General features: G+C 45.8%; 1 protein-coding gene across 2 annotated transcripts in view; it reads left to right on the forward strand.

Annotated features, from left to right (window-relative positions):
- The first annotated feature begins 1,820 nt into the window (after positions 1-1,820).
- Positions 1,821-21,490, forward strand: part of RASGEF1C (RasGEF domain family member 1C) — a 73,052-nt gene continuing 53,382 nt past the window's right edge. Inside the window, exon 1 of one of the 2 annotated variants that reach the window (XM_056502397.1) lies at positions 1,821-2,169. In XM_056502397.1, coding sequence (XP_056358372.1) covers positions 2,143-2,169 — 27 coding nt within the window. In that variant the 5' untranslated portion in view covers positions 1,821-2,142. Of the gene's footprint in view, positions 2,170-4,347; positions 4,577-21,490 lie in introns of those variants that run through there. The other variant, XM_056502398.1, reaches the window with a different exon arrangement.

Raw genomic sequence — 21,490 nt, forward strand, 5'->3', positions numbered from 1 at the left:
AAGTCCTTTTGTAGGAAGGCAGAAATAAGGAGAAATTGGGAGACCAAAAGTATTCTGGGATTTTTGTGGTTTTGTGATGTTTCTTCACTCTCCCAGGTGTCTCATTAAAAATGAATTAAAATGAGACAATTAGCTGCTACAGAGAACTTACAATGCTGCTGCATCAAAGTACTTTGGAATACTCACTAAATAAGAGCCAAGTAATTGGTACCTATCTCTACTGCCTGTCACAAAAACAATGGACATGGTGAGGGTCCTGGAGAGATGTGGTCTTTATTGAAGAAATAAAATGAATGCTTAAAAATGCTAATTATAAACAACATATATAAATTAATATTATTAGCAGTAGCTTGACTGGCTTTTTCTTTATTTTCTCTTTTTTTTTTTTTCCCTGCTTATTTCTACACAGTTTTGTTCTGGTTGGCTGTAGAATGATTTTCCTGGTGAACAAATAAGGAAAGGCTGAAATAATTTTACTTTCACAAAACTACAGTCGAAATGCCCTTGTTCTTAAAAATGGAAGCACATCAGCTGGAACCCACAGCCTGGCAGTGCCTGCAGGACAGCTGCAGCTTCTTCTGCCTGTTCTCTATGACCTTGCTGCTTCCCTGTTAGCTCTTGAGCAGAATTCAGGTCTTGACTACCATCAGGACCAAAATTAAGGTCAGCATTTCCATGTCAAACACCCTGTGAGTGCAGCAGCAATCCCTGTGTGGGGCACACACAGCCTGGCCAGGACATGTTTGATCCCTGCAGGCAGAGCCACCAGTCTGGACTGAGGGATCCTGGCAACCCTCTGCTGTGAGCCAGGATTTTCTGCTTTTCCACATCTTCAGAATGGTCTGGCTGCTTCTCCCCAGCTCTCTACTCTCCAGGATTTCACCCCAGCAAAAGGAGGAAAGAAACAGAAAAAGCAGCAAGACAGGGGAGTGGCAAGAGAGAATTTCTGATTAACTCATTTTCACAGGCTCCATTTTATCTGAGACTATACCAATTCCAGTTTTCATAACAAAGCATTTTTCCTTTGACAAGTACTTATTTAATTTCATATAGTTGTCTAAATAGTTATCACACTGCTAATGTTTCCAGCCAGAAATTATTCCCCAGTGTGCCAGATCGAGACCTTCCAGTAATTTGTGTATGTAAATTTAGATTATTATTATTATTATGTTCACATGTAATACTACAGGTAACAAAATGAAAGAGCAGGTACAAATTATCTGCATAAAAATCTGCATAAAATATTCACATAGAGACACCTAATTTTTCTTGTTTGTAGAAATGCCTGAACATGTGAGATCTATTAATCAATCTCACTTGCACCCATACATCTCATATTTATTGTGTGAATCCTAACACCATCTTCCAGTAGTTCATAAAATATGATCACTGCAAGGAGCTGAGCAGAATTCAGAACTGTGTGATTATTTGGTTACTACTCTGGGTCTAAAATGTTTGTGTTTTTTTTTTTTTTTTTTTTTTTTTTCCCTCATTTGCCAGCCAGCTCAGCTATAGTGATCTAGGATTTAGCAGCTGATGACTGTTCAGCACTGCAGGATGCTTAATGCAATTAGCAAAGTTAATAAAATGTTGGACAGGTGCCGGTACCAGAGGGAAAAGGAGTTGTTCTTATTTGTTCAGGATCAAACAGTTATGTTACCTTGTTTCTTTTAAGAAAGCATTTATTCTAAAAATGGGATGAAATAAAGAACAGAATCAATGATTGACTTGTTACTGGTTGAATTTTACAGTAAATTTCCCTGTTTTTTTGCTTCCAGAAAAATACAAGCACAATGCTTTCAGGAAACAACACCTACCTATTTGCAGAGAGGCACAGAAACAAAAAGTACACTGAAAAGGGCAAAGCCTGAAGAAGATTACCCTGGAATATCTGAGGAGCAAGCTGGAGCCAGATCTGAACCATCTACATTTAATAATGGGTGGAGGACAGGAAATATAAGAGAGGTCGAAGAGGAGTAAGTCCACTGCTCCTCCTCTCTTTGACAGAGTTGATCCTTGGAAATCACACTTATCAGCTCAACACCTGGAAAGAAGGCAGAGAAACTCAGTCAGTGAGAGAGAGCTGAAAATACTTATCTGTAGAACTGGGGGGAGCAGAAGGCTCCTGCTGAGAGGTCGGTCATGAGGCATAAGAAAAGCAAGGATAAGGTAAGTGTGAGAGTTTGCTTGTACCTTCACTGGAGAGCTCCTCTGTCTAAGGTGAACATTCTCCTGCCCTTGAGGGAAAACTAAACTAGGTAGTTCCCTGAAGTAATTTCTGTGTTGGTTTTAAAGGAAGATTGGGGAGTCTAAGTGAGAGCCTGTAATTATGATGGGCTGGTTTTTAAAACAAAACAAAACAAAACAAAAAAACATTTAAAGAAAAGAGCTTGAAAGAGAAATTGCAGAGTCAGTCTGTCAGGTTGCTTGTCCTCTGTTTCAAGCAGTGTTGTTCCAGGTTGTATTGCTTTTGTGTTTCCACCACCTCTTCTATATTTATATCCTACTATGTTTGAAGTGCAACTGGAGGAAAAGATAGTCTTAATTTCTTTGCCCCCATCCTGCCTCCTAAGCCATCCACTGCAGGGGCATATGCTCTCAGGGAATACACACAGCTGCCTCTGACTACACCTTCCCCATGTCTTCACCTCTGGGAACAGAATTGAATCAAGAACAAAAAGCAGGCACCAAAAATAGTGTCTGGAAGACCAGCATCTTACATCTCTGTGACTGTGTTGGATTCTCTGTCCCCTGAGCATCCATGGGCGTATTACAGGATGAGCAAAACCCCAAAGAGGCCCAGCTGAATGCAAACCAAGGATGCTCCATGTTCTGCCCAGCTTGTGCAAGCCTCTGTCTGTTTTGGTCCCTCAGAAATCTGCAGAGCACAGGTGTGAAAACAAGGAGCATTTTACTGATCCTGCTGAGGCAAAGGCAGAGCTCCTCATGCTGAGACCAGGATTAACACTGATGTAGCTCCAGACTCTGTGTAGAGCCACCCCTTTACCCTTTCCATAGGTCCAAAATGATTCTCTGTTCACAGGTATCACCTTGGTACCATTGGTAAAATGGGAGTGTGACTATCGTTTTGGGCTTGGGCAGAGAAGTTTGTAATTGCTTGAAAGAACTGTAGTCTCTTGCCTCCACTTAAATTGATAAGAGCTGGTGGTTAAGACCATGGACTGGGCAAGAGGAGTGGGCAGTTTGGGGATGGAGGAGCTGACTTCCAATTTGCACTTTGTGTTAACAAGCAGGACTGCCCATCTCCGTAGACAATGCCCAAGCAGACAGCAGAGAAGCACAAATGCGTCAGCTCTCTGCAGCTCCCCTCTGCAACCCAAGGCTAAAAGAATTCCCTAATCTTGCTTATCTGAAGTATTTACACACCTCAGAGTGTCCAGGTGTCAGCAGGAATGGCATGGCTGGGTTTCAGCTTTGAGTCACCGGGTGAAAGCAGTGTGGTCTGGGGCCTGTAGTGACTAGAAATCATTACCTTGTGTTGGCTGCTTGTCCTCTGCAAGATGAATTTGTGGGCTTGATCCTTCTTCCCCACATAGATGCATAAAACGCCCACACATCTGGCTTGTATTAGCGTGTCCTCATTGGCAATTTCCCTAAAGACAAGCCAAGCTGGGGTTTTTTCACCATCTGCAGCTCACCTGGCCCGTTGAGAGCACAGGTACAGCGAGGGAGCTGCACGGTGCTGGTCCTGCTCAGCTGGCCAGGACATCCTCTGCTGCTAAGCTCCTGTTCAAAGGTCCTTCCTTCCCCAGTGTGTGCAATCACCTTTCTGTCCTACAGCCACGTTGTTTCATCCTCCCTGGCTATGGACAGCCCAGTTACAAAGCAAGCCCACGCTCTCTGAGGACATGCACTTTGAGAAATAAGCAAATAAGCGTTGTCACTTCTCTTCACCTGCAGTGAGCCAAAAGCTCCCATTAAATGGCAGGGTTCCGGAGCGGGGCCGTGGCCGTGCGGGGTGTCGGGGGCGGTGCGGTGCGGGGGGAGCGCTCGGCAGCCGCGCGGGGGGATTCGATCGGCGCTGCTGCCAAAGCCAATTATCGGGGGGAGGACAATATAATTATATTAGGGAACATCTGTACTTCATTAAAAGCCCTCGCGGGGCGGATTCGCGCCCGGCCACGTTACACACAGGCGCTTCCAGCCGCTGCTCGCCCCCCGCTCCGGCAGCTGCGCCGCCCCGGGGCCGCGCCCGGCTCCGGCTCCGGCTCCGCGCCGCCCTCCGCCCCCGGCGGCTGCACCTGCCCCCGCGGCCGGGCCCCCCCGCGCCGCCGGGAGCCCATCCCATCCTAACCCATCCCATCCCATTCCCATCCCGGCGCGGCGGGCAGGCGGCGCTCTGCGGCCGGGCTGTGCGGGGCTCCGGGGCGGCGCGCTCCGCTCTTCCTCCTCCTTCTCCTCATCCTCCTCCTCCGCGGCGGCGGCGCCGGGCAGATGCGGCGGAGCGCGGGGCGGCTGTGGCCCGCAGCGGGCTCCCGTCCCCCCGCCGCCCCCATGGACGGCAGCGGGGGCAGCAGCAGCAGCAGCAGCAGCAGCAGCAGCCGCGCGTAGCTCGGTGAGTGCCGGTCCGTCTCCGTCCCTCCCCGCGCCCTGCCCGCGATGCCGCAGCCGCGGCTGCTGCTCCTCCGCTGCTCCTCCGTCTCCTTCTCTCCCACTGAAATCACCCCGGGCGCGGCGCCCCGCGGTGCTGGCGGGGCTGGGCAGCGGGGGCCGGCTGTGCCACCTGCTCCCTGCGGCGGCTCCGGCTCTGGCCCGGCTCCGGCTCCCCTCGGGGCTGCGGGAGCGCCGCCGCTGCTCCCTCCCGCCGGGACGGGGCTTGGGCAGCGCTCCGCGCCAGCCTCCTGCCTGCCTCTCCATCGGCAGTCCCGGCCTCGGGGTCCAGCTGGGCTCCCGAACATTTGTTTCAGGGTAGGACTTTACCAATATCAATTCTGGAGTTTTTTTGTTTCAGTTAAATTTGGTTGAAATTGATCTAGCAGTTGTGAGAAGCTGAGAGGAAAATGCCAGTTTGAGGATTGTTTTCTTTACCTTGCATTTAAAGATCTTTCCTTGTATGTTCTGTAGTGATTTCTTTTTGTAAAATATTTTTGTTGTGCTTTATTAACTCCTAGAGTTTAACAGTCCTCCGAGGCAGACAGGCTTGTTAGAGGCTGAAATAATCAGCTCCAAGGCGCAGACAGTGCCCTTGGTCGTAACAGGTGCAGCGTGCATATTCTTATGAACAATGAAATGGTTTCAGCATTCAGGTTTATTTGTATGCTCTGCATTTCTGTGACTCTGGAAAAATTGTCATGCTGTGTTATGTCAAAGATGTGCTTACGGCGTGAGCGTGTCCGCAGTACCCAATTAGCAGGACGGGAGCAGCTGCACAGATCTCAGTCCGTGCTGGCTTCAATACCCAGGGTATTCCTGGGTGACATCGCACAGCCTCGGGTGTTTTGGTGGCTGTTTCAGGACCCACACTGGGCACTGCTCCCTCTGGCACATCACTGGCAGATGATGAGGAAAAAGAGAAGTGAAGAGGAGGCACCATTTATGGTTTGATTGTATTCTCTAGACTTGATGCTCTCTGCCCATGTGTCGAGTAGGGTGGTGATTGCACATCATATGATGTTACTGAAACCTGAAATACTGGCAGTTGTATTCCACATGAGAACTTTCCTGGGCATGTATTTTCCAGATAAAAAGGTAGTTATTGTTTTAGTAGCTTCCTGGGCTCCTTATTTAAGGCAAACACGCAGAGTGATACCACAGTTGGGAATTGGCTTAATGGGTGTCACTAAGGGGTTAGAGCTGTAGATCAGGAGGAAATTAGACTGGGATTTAATTATTGTTCTCAAGCCAGTGTAGCTGGAAGTGTAGGTATATTCCAGCAGTCCTTGCCCAGGTTAGGCTCCTGCTGTGGGATAGATACCTGGGCTCTGTGGGGCAGCCAGTGGCACCTTGTGCCTGGAGCTGTCTGCCCTCCTGAGCACTGAAAGATGCCCCTTGCTGGTGCTCTCTTTCTCAGGACACTCATTGTTTTGTTAGGGATGGGAGAAGGAGTGGGCTGCCTTTGAGGTATGGGGGAGGATGACTGGGTAAAGGAGTGAGGGTGGGAAGTGCATTTCTTTGTTACACTCTCACTCTTTGTGTACTTCAACGAAGAAGTGGTAGAGCAAAGGAAGAGTCAAGGCTCTAGCCAGGGGAAAGTGCCTGGTGATCAAGTCCTGGGTGATATTAATGGTGGCACTGAACAAAGCAAAGGCACCAGAGATGTCTAAGAGTCTGAATTTATAGTGAGAGATGCTCTACACTGCACAGGCTTGGAGTTATGCCTTGTAGCTTACCATCATAGGAGACAGTGCTTCTTCCTCCAGGAAAATGGTGAAAGAAGGTCATGGAAGTGTCCTGTCCTCTGGGGAGTTCAATCCTCTGCAGAGGGTTTCCCCAGTGGTGGGGTCTGCCAGGTCATGCTGATAAGCTGCAATAGCAGTGAACTTTGTGTTTTTTGTAGTGTCTGCAAACCTTGGGACAGACAGCAAAGTGTCTTGCAAAGGAGGTGGAGAAACATAACCAAGATTTCTTCTGTTGTCTTAACTTCTCTTGGACTTCTTATAGCCTCACCCAGCATTGTAATTCCATCCCTCATGGCAGGTGAGGGTAGGGATATGTTCTGCCTCTTTGAGTCAGGGCATTTTGTGTATTTCTAATTCAGCCAAACAAGGAAGATAAACACCTTGTTAATCCTCTGTAAGATGTGACTAGTACAGTTCCCTTTGGTTTATTAAGGTAAAAGTGCTGTGTACTGCTAAAAGACAACACGCTTCTTAAAAAGCCATTGCTTAAGAAAATGGTTCTTTTATACCATCAAGTCAATTTCATCTAATGATGTTTAGTTGAAAATATTTATAGCATTTTAAAATCAAGTTTGAGGACAGTAATCTTAAAGGATTCTTTAAAGAATCCTTAAAAATAATTAGCAGCCTTATTTAACTTCTTGGACAATTTATGCTGGTAAGAGAGTGATTTGTCCTTTTCATGTCGCTGGCAGAAGGTGATGTTGCTGTGAGTAAGGTGGATAATGTTTACAGGTCTGCTAGAGCAATGAAGCTCTGCATAGTGGCCCTTTGGTTGCCTGAGGCTTTTCTTGCTATACATGCTTGTTTAACAGGGTTTTGAAAATCATCTCTGGAAGCCAGCTATATGTTTATGCTGCAGCTGCTGTCTGGCCAGGGCTGTGTCCATTCTGCAGCTGTGGTTGTAGCTGGAATGCTCTGCTCTGCAGGAGTGTCTGGCTGCTGGAGCTCGCTGCAGCTCCCTGCTCTTGCCCTGCTGAGCTCACCTGCACCAGAGGAGCTGTGTCCTGGCTCCACAGACCTGATCCGTCTGCAGGAAAGGCTCAGGGTGACCTGGGTCAGGGTGGAGTGGGTGCAAGAGCAGAGACTCCTGGACACTCTGGCCAGCTGATTTAGCAGACTGGTATCCCTAAGCCATTAGCTAGAAGGATGTAAATTGAGTTAGATGTTTCAGATGGTGAGGATGAGAGAGCAGCATGTGCTGAAAATGAACAAGGCTTTAAGGGGGTTCCTTTCCTTTTGCTCAGTATTGTTCCTTTCTGATGCAGGGCTCTGAGAAGATGCTTTCTAGGTGCTGCTGAAGGCATATGGAATTTGTGAGGACTGGGTGGCAGTGCCTGTCCTCTGAGGAAAGTCTCTTCTCTCACAGTAGATAGTTAATAAATGACTCAATTCATTTGCAACTATAAATTCCTAGTCAGAAGTTCAAATCTCTGTGGTGGATTTCTTAATAAACTTAATTTCTTCTGTTTTCTGATTTCCTTGCTCAAGGACTGCTCTGCCTGTGTAAGAACATCACTTTCAAATATCACCATGCTGGTTATTTTAGAAAGGTTTTGTCTAAGCAAACTCACTCGAGACACTTTTCCCACCTGCAGGGATGCAGAAGGTTAGCAGGTGTATAGTGAAGGCTTTTCCTTTGCTGGCCAAATGTTTGCTCATGTCCTAAATATAACTTCTGGGAATTTGTGTTTGTTTTGGAGCTGGGGAACACTTTTCTCTTTTACTCTCTTTATAGATTCAGAGAATTTAAGCATATGATTAACATTAAATATGTGAATATTCTCCGTGGACTCATTTTTGGATCAAAGGCAGAGTGCTCAGCCTGTTGAGAGGATGGAGCCCACAACCACTAAATGCAGGGAGCTGATCTGCTGCTATGCTTCTCTAAAAGAAGTATATGATATAAGTGCTTTGGATTTATGTCTGTCTGTGCCCCAAATCCCTCTGCTAACTGCTGTCTTGATGTTGCTTATCTACAAAGTGCTTACAAGCATTAACAAACCTTTGTGATGCTGCTGAGACGTGTTGTTATCCCCCTTTTCCATAAGGAGATGCTGGGAGAGTTTGGTGATCTCCTGAGACCACTGTGGGTTATGGACAAAGCTGGGCACTGAACATGGGGCTCAGATTTCCCAGCCCAGGAAGGGGCAGCAGCACAGCTCTCTGGCAGTACTGGGTTCAGCATTGCCATCTCTCACACTGTCAGAATGCTTCCCAGATTTCCATCCTGACACAGGAGCTTCTATATCATCTGCTGGATCAGGCTGCAATACAAAATACAGCCTGTCTGCAGGAGTGAGCAGTGGCCTGTTAAGGGAAGGAATCTCAGAGTGAATTGTGTGTCCGTGCTGGCTCTCAGCCTTGCTGGATGCTGCAGGCAGAGCATCAAGATTCCTCTAATCTGAGCTTAGAGAAAAGAGAATTTTTCCATCTTCTCTAAGTACAGTGATTCTTGATTTCTTGCTGATTTAAAAATACTCAGAGTGCCTCTACCAAGCAGGGAGCCTGAGTCCATGCATATAAATATAGACACACTAGGTGTGTGTGCCTATGAGCTGGCAAATGAATCAGTTTCCAAATCTGAAGTTGGCATGGTGTCACTTTTGGCTCTGAGATTGTTTTTCTTCTTCCTGGTTTTATTGTGTTTCTCTTGCTTAAATTAGAAGAATTTTTTGAAGGAGAATGGGTGAACTTCAAACATGGAAGGGCAGGCTTTGCACTGGTCTTGCTGTGCCTGTGCAGAGGTGAGACACCAGTGCCTGCCTCCCTCCCTCCCTTGCCCCTGGACCATAAGACCCTCCTGGACCACTGCAGGATTCCAGGACATTGGGAAGCTGGTGGCCAGACAGCCTCTTATGCTGGGTCCAGTAACAAGGCTTTGCTGTGTTTTTTGAATTTTTCCTTTAGGAAATGTGATTTATCAAAATTCAGTGTTGTGTAATATAAGGCTGGTGACAAATTTTGCACCGTTTGTCAAGTTTTCCACAAGACAGCCATCTGCTGTACCTGTACACACAAACAAGTGAGGGACAGACAAGCCCTAATTGGGAATTTACTACCTTTATGTACTGGGTGAATGAACCATCCTGAGATTTTGCATGTATATAATGGCATCTTTTCTTTTTTCCTTTTATCTTCTGTAGAGAATCTGTGTTCTTCTGAACTAATGTTCCCTTCCATAAATGACCCAATCAGCCTTCATCACTGCTTGTTAGATCAGAAACTTATTAGTTAATAGCAGTACTGTTCTTCCTTTTAGTCCCTTCTACAGCTAAGCTCATGGCATTTACAGACAGACTTGTTAGTCATTAATATTCTTTGTATTCTTCATCTTTGGCTTCAGAAGAGAAGGCCTTTCATCTTTTGCCTTGCTTTGTTTTTTAGAAGAAGCCCAGTTTGACTGGAGGAAAAAAGAAACCAAAAAAACATTTCTCTGCTGCTTTCTTACAATCTTCCAAGCAGTCTCCCCTGCTGACTTTGTACTTTTGCAGTAGATAAACATTGACTTTGTTTTCACAGAATATAGCTGATTTTTTTTTCTACTTTGCTTTTTTGGTTATGCCTCAGTAGCTTGACAGGACAGGATTAATTAGTCAATGACTGCTTCTTTTGCTGAAATTCTCATTCTTTATTCAGTTTTTCCATCAGGTTTATTGTACCTGAAATCAAGTTTGTGTAGCGAGAACATAAACAACTGTCTAAATTTAGCAAAGTTGTGAAGAGTTTTCCTGGTTTGGAGACTAAAACATTTCTGAGATTGATCTGTGGATTCTTGTTCTTTTCTTTAAAAGAAACCCAAATGCTGATACCCAGGTATGTGTTCTAAGTCAGTGCACTGGGGGTGATGTGTGTGGGCAGGTACAATAGCAAATGGTGTTTCTCAGGTGGGGAAGGCCTTGTTAACATCACTAAATTCTCACTACTTGTGAATGGTCAAATCCTTTGCTAATCTGCAGTGCTAACTAAAAGGAAAATACAGAGAACAGCATTTGTTGTCTGTGATCACATGAAATCTCACACCTCATTTCTGAAGAGCAGGATCAAAAGATAAAAACTTGGTGCCTGAGTTATGTGTTTTGTTCTTGAGGTTCATTAAATTCTTTTTTTGAGTGTGCCAGTAGTTCATATCCATTCTGCTCAGGTTTCCTCACTCCCAGCTCTGATGCCGTGCACATCACTGTGTGATCATTAAGTGTGATTACTGCATTTTTGACCTATTTAAAAGTGTCTGGCTGTGAAATTCCAAAGATTCTAATTTAAGCTATAAAACAGATTATTAATGTGCCGCCGCTTACACATTTCATGGCTCATTTCCTGATTACAGCAGTTTTGCTGTACGTGTAGGCTGTTCCAGTGCATGTGTATAAACATCCTACACCATGCTCAGCCTGGTCACCTGGCTCAGGGATCACCTTCCACAGCTTAAAAACAAATAGAAGAGAAAGCCACAAGTGCAGGAAGTTGCTGTCAAAAGGTCTGATGCTTTCTGCAGGGCTGGAACTCAGGGTGTAGGAATGGGGATTGTGCAGGGGTATGGAAGCTGGGCAAGGAATGTCTTCAGACATTCCCTGCTGTGACCTGTGGACTGGAGAAGGTGCCTTCTGAAAGCATCAGGGACCCATGGCTGTCCCTGGATTGCTGCCAGGAGACTTCAGCTGTACTGAAACTGGAACACAGACAAGATGCTGAGCGTAGTCAGTGGATCTGCAGAGAGAAAAGATGACTGTGGAGATCTTCAGCCTTTTCCATGACTTCATTCAAAATCTGTCAGCTTGTTCATGGAACTGACATTCTGCAGAGCCTCTTTATCCAGGTGTGCAGAAAGAGTTTGGGGTTACAGTTATGATTCAGCCATCAGGATGAGCCAGTATGGAATAATTCACTGGGGTTACAGGTGCAACTGCAAACAGTGGGTCCAATAGAGACATTCAGGTAGAAAGACCAAGAGCAGGTGAAAGTGGTGTAGAAAATATCCTGTGAGGTATTTCCTATACATTCAGTCCTCTCCTGGTGAGGACATAAAGAAAAGGTTATCTTGCTGTGCTTCATAGGGTTAGTTACGTGCAGAAAACTGCACCTGGAGATTTCTCTCTGTGCTGGAAACGTGTAAAGCTGGGTGTGTGACTGGCTGAGTTTGGTGCTTTGTTCCAGAGGGACTGACCCTGGTTCCTACGTGAGCTGCCAGATATGGATATCTGCCTCTGTGTGAGATTAGCTGTGATTTTATACAAGTTTGGGGTGCAGGATAAAAGCAGGGTCTGGAGCAGGTGTGACGTTCTGTATCAGGGGTGAGATTTGTGCTTCTGCTCCTGGCATGTGCACACACTAAACAGCATTTCAGTGTGTATTGCTTCAGAACTTTCTGAAGGCAGAGTTGCTGCCGTTTGCTACTCACTTGCTGGAACTGATTTGGATCCTTTGGATCCTTCTGTCTTTCTCCCAACTGGAAGGTTGGTAGCAAGGCTGGCTGAGCCCTGGTGGAAGGTATCATTGCATAGTGTACACAGCTGGGAGAGCTTGTCGTTTGCAGTTGTCTTATTTCTTAATGTGGTGTAGTAAATTATAAATGTACACAAACACCTACGGAGTGTTTCATTCATGAGCTGCCAGACTGCAGTGTGCTTTTTGAAAGGGCTGGTTTGGGGGTTGTTTGTGTTTTGTGAGATAATTTCATTATCTGATACCAGGCATTTCCAAAAAGTAAATCGATCACATGAGGACTCTGTGTCCATTAAAGTTTGGCGGTTTTTTCATTCCATAAAAGACCTTCTGTACCACAGCCTTTTTATGCTTTATGGCAGTTATTAGCTGTTATTAGGTCATTTTAGGAAGGTCATTTTTTGCTAATGGGTGTGCTGTGGGGCTTAGAAGCATATGCCACAACATCCTGTAGGCCAACTGAAGTATTTGAAAGTATAGATTGTTAGGGAAATCTACAGGAGTGTTGTATAAACGGGTGGTTAGGGGAGTCCCTCTCGTGGCATTACTCACATGCCTCTCTTGTGGCTGCAGCAGTGCTAACAACCATCCCATTTGTGTATTAAAGCAAGGATCTTCTGAGGTGGAACCACAAATGACAGCAGAATTATGATTTAAGGGCGGTCAGTACTGATGACAAGCCCAACATAACATACAAGCCTGGCTGCGGTTAGGAGAATGTGCCCATCTAATAAGCAGCTTAACTTGGTGTATTACTGTGAAATAGAAAGAACCATGGAATATGTGATGTGAATAGCAGGCTGGATTTCCCTGTCACTTCGTATTTATGTTCCTGGAGCTGCCCTGGTTTCGCCAGGGTTACTTCTGAATTGCACCCAAAGGAATGAGAGGTGGATTTCCCCATTTTCAGCACCTTTATTTTTAATCTGGAAACTGTAGTATAATTTCCTTGGTTTAGCCTTTGATTTGAGGTTTTCATATCAGGTAAAATGTGTGCTAAATATCTTAGCAGTAGACTAATTGGTCCAAATGTTTTATTTTTCCAGTTCAGCTCTAACTGATACAACTTCATCCAACTCTATTGAAGAAAATGGGCGTTGTTCCTTTTTCACTAATAGCAGTTGAATTAGGCCATTAAAGGCCAATTCCAGGAGAGATATTAGCAAATACTAAGGCTTCATCCACAGCACTTTGCAGCCAATAAATCAGGAATTGCTGTCTACACAATAGCAGGTCTAGCAGGGTTTGAGTGTCTTTGAGATTGAGAGTCCTCGTCTTGAGTATTGCTTAGAGTTTCCTGAAATCAGTTAAATTGAGATAAAGCCAGTGACTTCTTCATGTCTGTTGAGGTTGCTCAAAATTTATGTTCCTCACTGAGAATAGGCTGTGGGTTGGGGAAAGTCGAAACTTTTTCCCTTGAACTGTAAATAGCCTGCTGAATATTTGTATTCTAAAGGTGTTCAACCAGCCACTGAAACAGTATTTCCAAATTGCCTTAAATCACTTCCTGATCGTTTCTGTTACAGATATCCAGGTTTTACTCTTCCTAGGCTTTTACATGTGTGAGGTTTCTTTTTAAAATTGTTGCGTCTCCCTTCCCTCCCGTCAGGATTCTTCTTTACAACCACATCTCAGGGGTTTCTTTGTGGAAAGAAAAGCCTGTTGGTAGCAGGCTGTGTGTTTGGGTGTTCCAGCAAAGACCACAAGAAACCGGAGATTCTGTCCTGCACACCTTCCATCTTGATGTTTTGACAAGCCCCACTTAAAAGCTCTTATGGCAAATGATTTTTATGGGCACGTGTGGAGAGGAATGTACAGAGTGCCTGAGATGGTCGGGACTGGAAGAAGCCTGACAACTGCTTTGTGTAAGATGATCTGTGTTCGGAGGAACAAATGGTGCATTGAGATGACAAATGGAGCGGCAGAGGTGCAGCTGGGCTGTTCCGTAGCGGGGGTACTCCATGGAAGGAGTTTGTAGTCGATATAAACAATTTCCTGTTAGCTTTAAGCTTCCTGATGAACTAATGATATAATTCTCATTGATTTAATTAAATCAGATTCCAGGGATTTGATTTGCAGAGCTTTCTGGTAGTAGTTTTATAACTAGGTGGACAAATAAATGGCCTTTATTTTCTTGCGTGCTGGGTGGGGTGTCTGGTGATAATTACTGCATTTATCAAAGCGTCCTTCCATGCTGGACACTGATTTATCTACTTGTGCTAGACAGAAACAGGGACGGTGAGATTCTGGGACTTGTCCAGTGGCTGCTGTGTGACAGGTCAGAGCACAAGAGTGAGGTGCTGGCACCCTAAAAGCCAGGCTGGTCCCACGGGGTGTGCATCATTCATCCTTTGGGCCACACCTTGCCCTTGCCCTTCCTTGGGAGGGTGAGCAAAGCACACAGACCTGGCACTGCTGTCACCAATTAAAGCTCAAGTGCAAAGACTCGAGGTTTCGATCCCATCCCAGCTCAGCTTTTCACCTGGTGAGACAACGTGCTGTCATTAGTTTTGGTTTCTCTCACACCAATTTGAGTTTGAATGTGTGTTGGCTTTTGTCAGGAGATCAGGAAGGAATTAAAGCTGCATTCTACTTGATTGTTCCTCAACAGTTCAGTCATGACAAAATTGCTCCACCCCAACTAGTAAAATAACTTAAGAAGACTTAATTAGAGTCAATATCTGAATTTTATTTATATCTGCCTCTTTACTTTTACTAATTACTGCTCTGAGTAACAAGTTTAATAAGACCAGCTTGCAAGATGAATGACAATAAAAACATGGGAAGAAGACAATGCTTGGCTTTTTTCCTGTAACAGGACTGGAGGAATTTGTACCCATGGATTAGATTTGCAAAGCCTCCAACCCTCCCCATTGGTATTTTTTTCCTAAAAACAAAGATGCTGTCAGCACAAGTCACCACGTCTCCGAGAGGGTCGTTTACCTTTCATAAAAAAATAATAAAGGCCTGTATAAATACTCCCCATATGCTGCTGCTGGATTGTATTAGTGAAATATGTCACTGTTTGTGGCATGTGCAGCCCTGTTTCATGGCACTGCTTGAAAAATGCAAGACATTCCTGTGAGTTATTTGGAAGACAGTGCCGAGCCTGTTTGGCAAAGCAGTGTCCTGAAGAGAGCATTTGCGGCTCCCAGCAGGGGCAGGAGTGTGTGACCAGCGCTGGGGGAGCTTCATCCTGTGTGCTGCTGCAAGAATGGATGGCTGTGGGGCTTCCCAGTTGTGTGACCTGTGGACCAAGTGCTTACAGGCACCAAGCAGATGCCCAAGAGGATCTTTTCTGCATGGGTTCCAGGAATTGGAAAGCAGGGTGGTTGTTTTGGGTTTGGTTTTTTTGACAGCTTTTGTGCTGTTGGGTCTCTGCTATGCCATGGCATTTCTTAGCCATGTCTTTACTAAGCTTCTTGGATAACCTGTGTGTTGCCAAGACATGCTGCAGAGCTCAGCAGACACAGCAGAATCCAAGGCTGTGGTCAGCAGCTTCCACCTGCCAGTGCTGGCTGGAGCAGGTTGAACCCCTGTACATCTGTGCCCTGTACTGCTGGGTGCAGAGGTTTGCATTGGTGACCAGAGTTGGGGTTTTTGAGCCATAAGAACTGGGGTGCTCAGGGACAAGCTGGGTTTGGATTTGGGCAGCTGAGGAGAAGGTTACCCCAGCCATCCTTCCTGCTGAAGCTCTTGTGCTCTGCCTTCGCCATCCAATACAACAGGGACAACTGATAGTAAAGAGCAAGCAAGAAGCAGCTTTTGCTTGCATCTTTTTATGATTTTATCTAGTCCCTGAGCCTTCACTGTATTATCTCCTTAAATCTCTGTGCCTGACACTTTTGCTTTAGCACAGCTGAATGTATTACTGTCCTGGGCTGTAAAAGAAAAGCGTGTGCCTGCAAGCTTCCATAGGCTTCCTGGGAGGGTGTAAATCTCCCGATGTGCAGCTGCCTGCTTCCATTTCCCTTTTCATGTAGCTCTTTTTCTAGCAGTGAACTATTTGAGGATACATTGCTATATGCAAATTTGAGATTAAACCTTTTTGTGTTTCCTGCGTTTTCTGTTTGAATTGCTCAAAGAGCAGTTGCAGGTTCCCAGCTTTGAACTTTGGCTGGGAGTGCTGCTGCATTTGAAGCTCAGCATTCCTGGACAGTGAGTGACAGGATTGATAAAACCTGTGGGTGGGTGATTTGTACTGCAGGCAGCAGCAGCACAAAGTGGAGGCTCTTTTGGTTAATGAATATTGAACTTCTCTTGTCTGACAGCAAGTTGTGTCCTGTCTCCAAATGAGCATCTTTGCAAGAGGCTGAGCTGCAGGCAGGGGGGGCTGCTTGGAAACTCATTAATTCCTGTCTGGGTGATGAGTGTGCTCCAAACAGGGCTCTGCTGGTCACCCAACAGTTGGTACTGTGCAAGATGGCTTTTTCTTTTCTCAGTTGTTCAGCTCTAATTATTTTCCTCTCAAAAGTCTTCACTTGAGGTTGGATGTTTTTCTCTGGATGCTTTTCTCTAGCTGCCTACATTGCATTTTTTTACATGACAATGTCATCAAATAATTGATGTAATAAATCTGTGCAGTCCCTGAATTCAGCGCTGTTTGTGGCAGGAGTTCCAAAAGGCAAATGCATCTCAGAAGCATTGTGACTGTTGCATGAAATGGTAATTGTAATGCATGGAAGATCAACGGCTGATTTATTTTTATTAGTGCAGATGAAAATTACTATGATGTTGCAAGTAGGGCGTAAAATAATATCTTTAATCTCATTCCAGAAGGAATATTAACTTCACATTTTGTATTTCTTTTCTCTCCCAAATCACTGAAAAATGCTTAGTATGTGACTTGAGTGTCTGTTCTATCATGTTTATGTATTCATGCTCATAATAGGAAAAGTGTATTTTGATTTGTCATGTTTTATGTAGTATAGAAGTTCCAGTTCCTTTGATCAGTAAAGTCTCAGTTCTTAAGCAGGAATGTGCATTTTTCCCAACAGACAAAAATGCATTAAGGGAATACTTTTCCAAACAGGTCATTGCAGTTGAACTTCAGTTAAAAATCCAGCCTGAGTCAAACATTTGCTATCAGCAGGGACAGCTGGGCAGCCATGGCTTGTGGAAGGGACAGTTTCTACTCTTAGTTTTTGCAGGTGAGAACCAATTTGTTCCTGGAGTCTCCGTGGGTACAGAAGTTGCTCCCTGGAAGGCTGGCTGTAAATTGAGGTTCTGAGCAACGTCTTTGTCCTTGAGTCTCCACTTCTGGAGTTTCCCCAGCTGTCTTGGCATGAGCTGCTGGGAGGATAAGCCCTTTGTAGACTTCAGCTGTGTCCTGTCTGTGACAGGTTAATCTCCTGCCCACGTCCATGCCCTGGGGTGGTTGGCAGCATGAAACCAGCCCTGGAAATGGAAAGTAGTTCTCTCCTTCCTGCTGCCATTTCAGGGCTTGGCTTGTTATGAGAGGTGAGGGGCACAATGTGTCCCACCTTTTCTAGCATCCCTGCGTGCTGTGCTGCTGCTGTACAGCCCAGGTCCTTCTTGAGTGTTAACTGATGGCACTGGCCATGCCCAACATCCCTGAAGAAGGAGTGAGGATTCTGCCCACATGACTCAGCACTCCTGCTCTGAACTACCAAAACAGAGGAGGGTAAGCAGAGTAGGGAATAACTAAGGGTTATAGAGAAGTTAACAAAAGCATAGTTACGGGCAAGCCAGGACTTCATATCTGCAACTGAGGATGTGAATGTGTTTCTGTCACATTGTCCTGTCTCTGAGTGCTGCTGTAAGAGCATTAGGTAGCAGTGGTGTTTCAGGGGGGTTAATTGCTAGTCTGAATAGCATTGTGGGCAAAATTGTAAAAGGCCTTGAAGAGAATATTAAAGGATTCAAGTATTGCTTAAAGTATTAACAGAAGATGCACATGTAGGTGTGTGCATGCATGTGTGTAATTGACAAAGCAAAGCCTTTGAATTGGAAATCATTGGTACAGAAATACAGTTAAGGGTTTAGAATGGACTTAGCTCAAACAGCCATAGGGAGAAGTCAGCAGTAAAAAGATGTATGGCAAGGCATTCACTTCTTTATCAATATATTGATTATACTGAAGGTGGAGTGTGTGCAGAGATGGGTCTTCTGGTAGGAAAGGAAAATGTATTTTGGGAAATGGGAAAAATCACTGAAAGTGCTGTAAAATATTCTTAATAATTCTTTCTAAAAGTCTCAAGAGGGTCCTTGTGAGTTTTGCTCTGTGTTCCAGGTAGTTGAAGACTGTCCTCTCTCTGGGAAAGGCTTTGCACTGGTGAAGAAATCGGTGTGGTCTAAGACTCCACAGGTGTAAGAGAAAGAAAGTAATGATATGAAAATATTTATAATGACAAGAATTTGTACACTGCTGAAGTTACTCTCTTGCTGTGAATAGTTTTCCATAATGAAAGTCAAGAGTTGGGCATCCTGGTGAGTTGACTTTGTTTGCAGTGAGAGTGCTCAGAGATGTTCCTGAGGGAGGCTAGGTTGGTGCTTATTATTCATAAAACAACTCAAATAGTCTTTATCAGTAACACATAGTCTGCTAAGGGGTATAATCAGCTGGCCTGGGGGGTGAGCACCTGGACTTGTGTGGTCTATCCCAAATGCCTCAGCTGCCTTGGAGTCCAGTGTGTGCAGCACTGGTGAGCATCCCCTCACCTGGACTGAGCACTCTGTAGGTGTAAAGCTCTTTGTTGGCAAACTTTTGGGAGGAATTTGGAGGAAGTGGCTTTGGGAGTTTTACAGATTGAGCTGGGCAGAAACCTGATAACCCACACTGCTCTTGTGACTGCTCTGTCTGCCATTGACCTTGTTAGTGATTCCCGTGCCCTCTCTCAGCAGATTTAGGGTGTCTGGGGGACTGTGATGGAGAGCTGCCATGTCTGTGTGCTCCAGGGTGAAGTGGCAGCAGGTATCCATTAGTGGTCTCCACCACTTCTGTTTGCTCAAGCCATGCACTCACTCACTCGTTGGTGTCCAAGGCCACTGTGGATTTCTGGGCAGTGCTGGGGGTGCTGAGCCTGCTCTGTCCATGCCCTGCAGTGGGACACTGCACAAACACTGTTAACTCCATCCAAACCAGCTCACACTGTGGCTCACTGCTCACATGAAAGTGGCCCCCAGGTACTGAGAGTGTGGGAGATGTGATTTCTGTGCAGTGCAGGGTATGGAGCCAGTTCATTGCTTTATACTGCAGAGCAGAAACCTGCCCCAGGAGCCTTCTGGTCACAGGAGGCAGCTCATCCCTGTCTCCTGAGCTTTTGTATAACCAATAGGCTGAGCTGCTTTGGGGTTTTTTTACTACTAAGTGCTAAATCTTTGAATGTACTAGTTCCTGTAGGAGGTATTGGTATTTTTAAGGGTTGCTTGATTTCTGTGTGCAAGTACACTGCTTGTATTCCTGGATGAAGATATTCTTGGAATACTTTAGTGTGAACCCTCCAGTGGGCAATCTTTTATTGCAGAATAATGGGCCTTTGTCCAATTTAACATAATGTACTTTGGAAGTGGAAGCCTGTAGTTTGTTGCACAGGAAATGCACTCATTTACCAAATCTCATTAATTAACTGGCATCTATTTAAGGGAAGTCTCTTCTCTCATGTGGTGTTTAAACCCTCATCTATCATAAAAAGTAGCTCTTTAGTTTTTTTAGAATTCATCTTTAATTTTACAAATGATTCCTTCTGCATATTAAAGGTAATTTTTCTGCTGTTTCTTGTTATGAAAAAGGGACCTCAGCTTTGAGAATTACAGTTTAAGCTGCTCAGTGCTTGCTGCCAGAAGCTGGGACTGTGCTCAGGACACTGCGTCTCTGCCGTTCAACATAATATTCTACGTGATGAAAAACTAAAGTAGCTATTTTTTTCTTCTGTGTGTAGCTCCCACTACTTCTGAAAGGTACAAGATTAATCTTCTGGCTGCCAATCTACAGAGCTTTGCCCACAGCAGACATCCAGCAGTGCCTGCACTGCACCAACACTGTCAGCCAAACCTCGGCGCCTCTCCTCAGCGGCTCTGAAATAACCGTGCAGACGTTCCTCCTCAGCCACCTCGTCTTTGCTCCTTCCCTTGCTTCACTTTGTCATTTCCAGGTCACTTCCCTTGCCTTTGTCAGCATGTTTAGCATTGCTCTGTGTAGGCACTGCCCTCAGGAGCACTGCCATGCATACTAAATCCACGGCTGGAGTGGCCCATCCTCTGGGGAGTGAGATACAGCCCTGGGGAGGAGCAGGCAAGCTGCTGACCTCCTGCAGGTCAGCTCTGTGCTCCTGTGCTCCCAGAGCCAGGGTGCCAGGGTGGCCCTTGTGCAGGTGGGTGCACTGCTTCTGCCACTGCTGCTCTGACTTATCTTCAGTGGTGCCTGAGCCAATCTATTTCAGTAATGCAATTATTCACATTGAGCTTAATCAATGAGCCACAGAGCAATCTACTGGTGGCTCCAATCAGTGGAATTACTCAGAGGGATCAAAATGAGCTGCTCTTTCTGAAAATGAGGCTGTTGTTCGCTCAGAAATGAGTTTGAGGGAGCCCTGTTCTTCATGCAGGGCATGCTCTGGCTCAGAATACCTACTCATGGAAGTCCTTTCTTGCTGTAATGTAGGAGTAGGGTCTGGGCATGTTTGGGAGGATGAGGATCCCAAAGCAGAAGGGCCAGGGTGATAACTTACTGAGAGAATATAAATAAAGGGCTGCAGAGAATCCTGCAGTTTGCTGTCCCCCTGCCAGCACACCAGTGCAGAGGATAAAAGATTGTTTCAGTGGGGCCCAGCAGAGTGTCTTGAGGACAGTGTGGCACAGCCCAGACTGTGATCACCACCTGAGGAGAAAATTTGGGCAGCTGTCCTGCTGTGAGCTGCTGTGTCTGGCTTGAGCCTGCTGTCCCCATGCAGGTGTTCCTTATACCTTCAGAGCCAACCACTGAACACACAGCATGAGGGCAGCTCCTCCTGCCTCTCACATGTGCTCATCCTTCCAAATTACAGGAACACACGGAAGATTTCGGGGAGTGGGAGGGGTGTGGTTGAAAGCTGGCACCCCCTGTGCTTGGCAGGACCCTGTCCAGGCTCACAGCTGTCGAGGGGAGGCCAGATGTGCACCCCTGTCTGAGCGTGCCTGGGCACAGCTGTGGGAGGAATCCTGCAGGCTGCCAGCCCCGTGCTGGGATTTTTATGTGCACATCTCTGCCTGCATGGCTGTGTGTTACTCTGCAGACCTGCCTGTGTCTGCTGACTAGACCCAAAATCCCCCAGCGCTGTCTCCTCCCCCACATGTGCTGGATGCCACTTTCTTGCTGAAAGCATGGCTTGAAGGTTTTACCCTGCCCATGAACTGATGTCAAAAGGGAGTCTCTTTCCTCTTTTGGAGCTGTGAATCTCCTCCCTCTGCCTTGCCTCGGGTTTGCAGGTTGTGGGACTGACAGGAGCAGGCTCCCTGGGCTCATTCTGTGGGCAATGTTCACTTTTGATGAGAGGCAGGGCAGTCCTTGGGGGGGTCTTTACCTCTTGGTGTTTTCATTTGCTGTTAGATCAGCAGATTGAACAGCCTCATCCCACTTTCTGCCAGTTGCTGTCTGTTGCAAGGAAAGCAATGGGCAGCAGTGGGAGAGCAGGATCTCTCCTTCACTCTCTGCATGGTCACACCACATTATGTTTAACATCCAAATGCTG

Source organism: Oenanthe melanoleuca, chromosome 13, assembly GCF_029582105.1.
Source record: "Oenanthe melanoleuca isolate GR-GAL-2019-014 chromosome 13, OMel1.0, whole genome shotgun sequence".
Lineage (NCBI taxonomy): Eukaryota > Metazoa > Chordata > Aves > Passeriformes > Muscicapidae > Oenanthe > Oenanthe melanoleuca.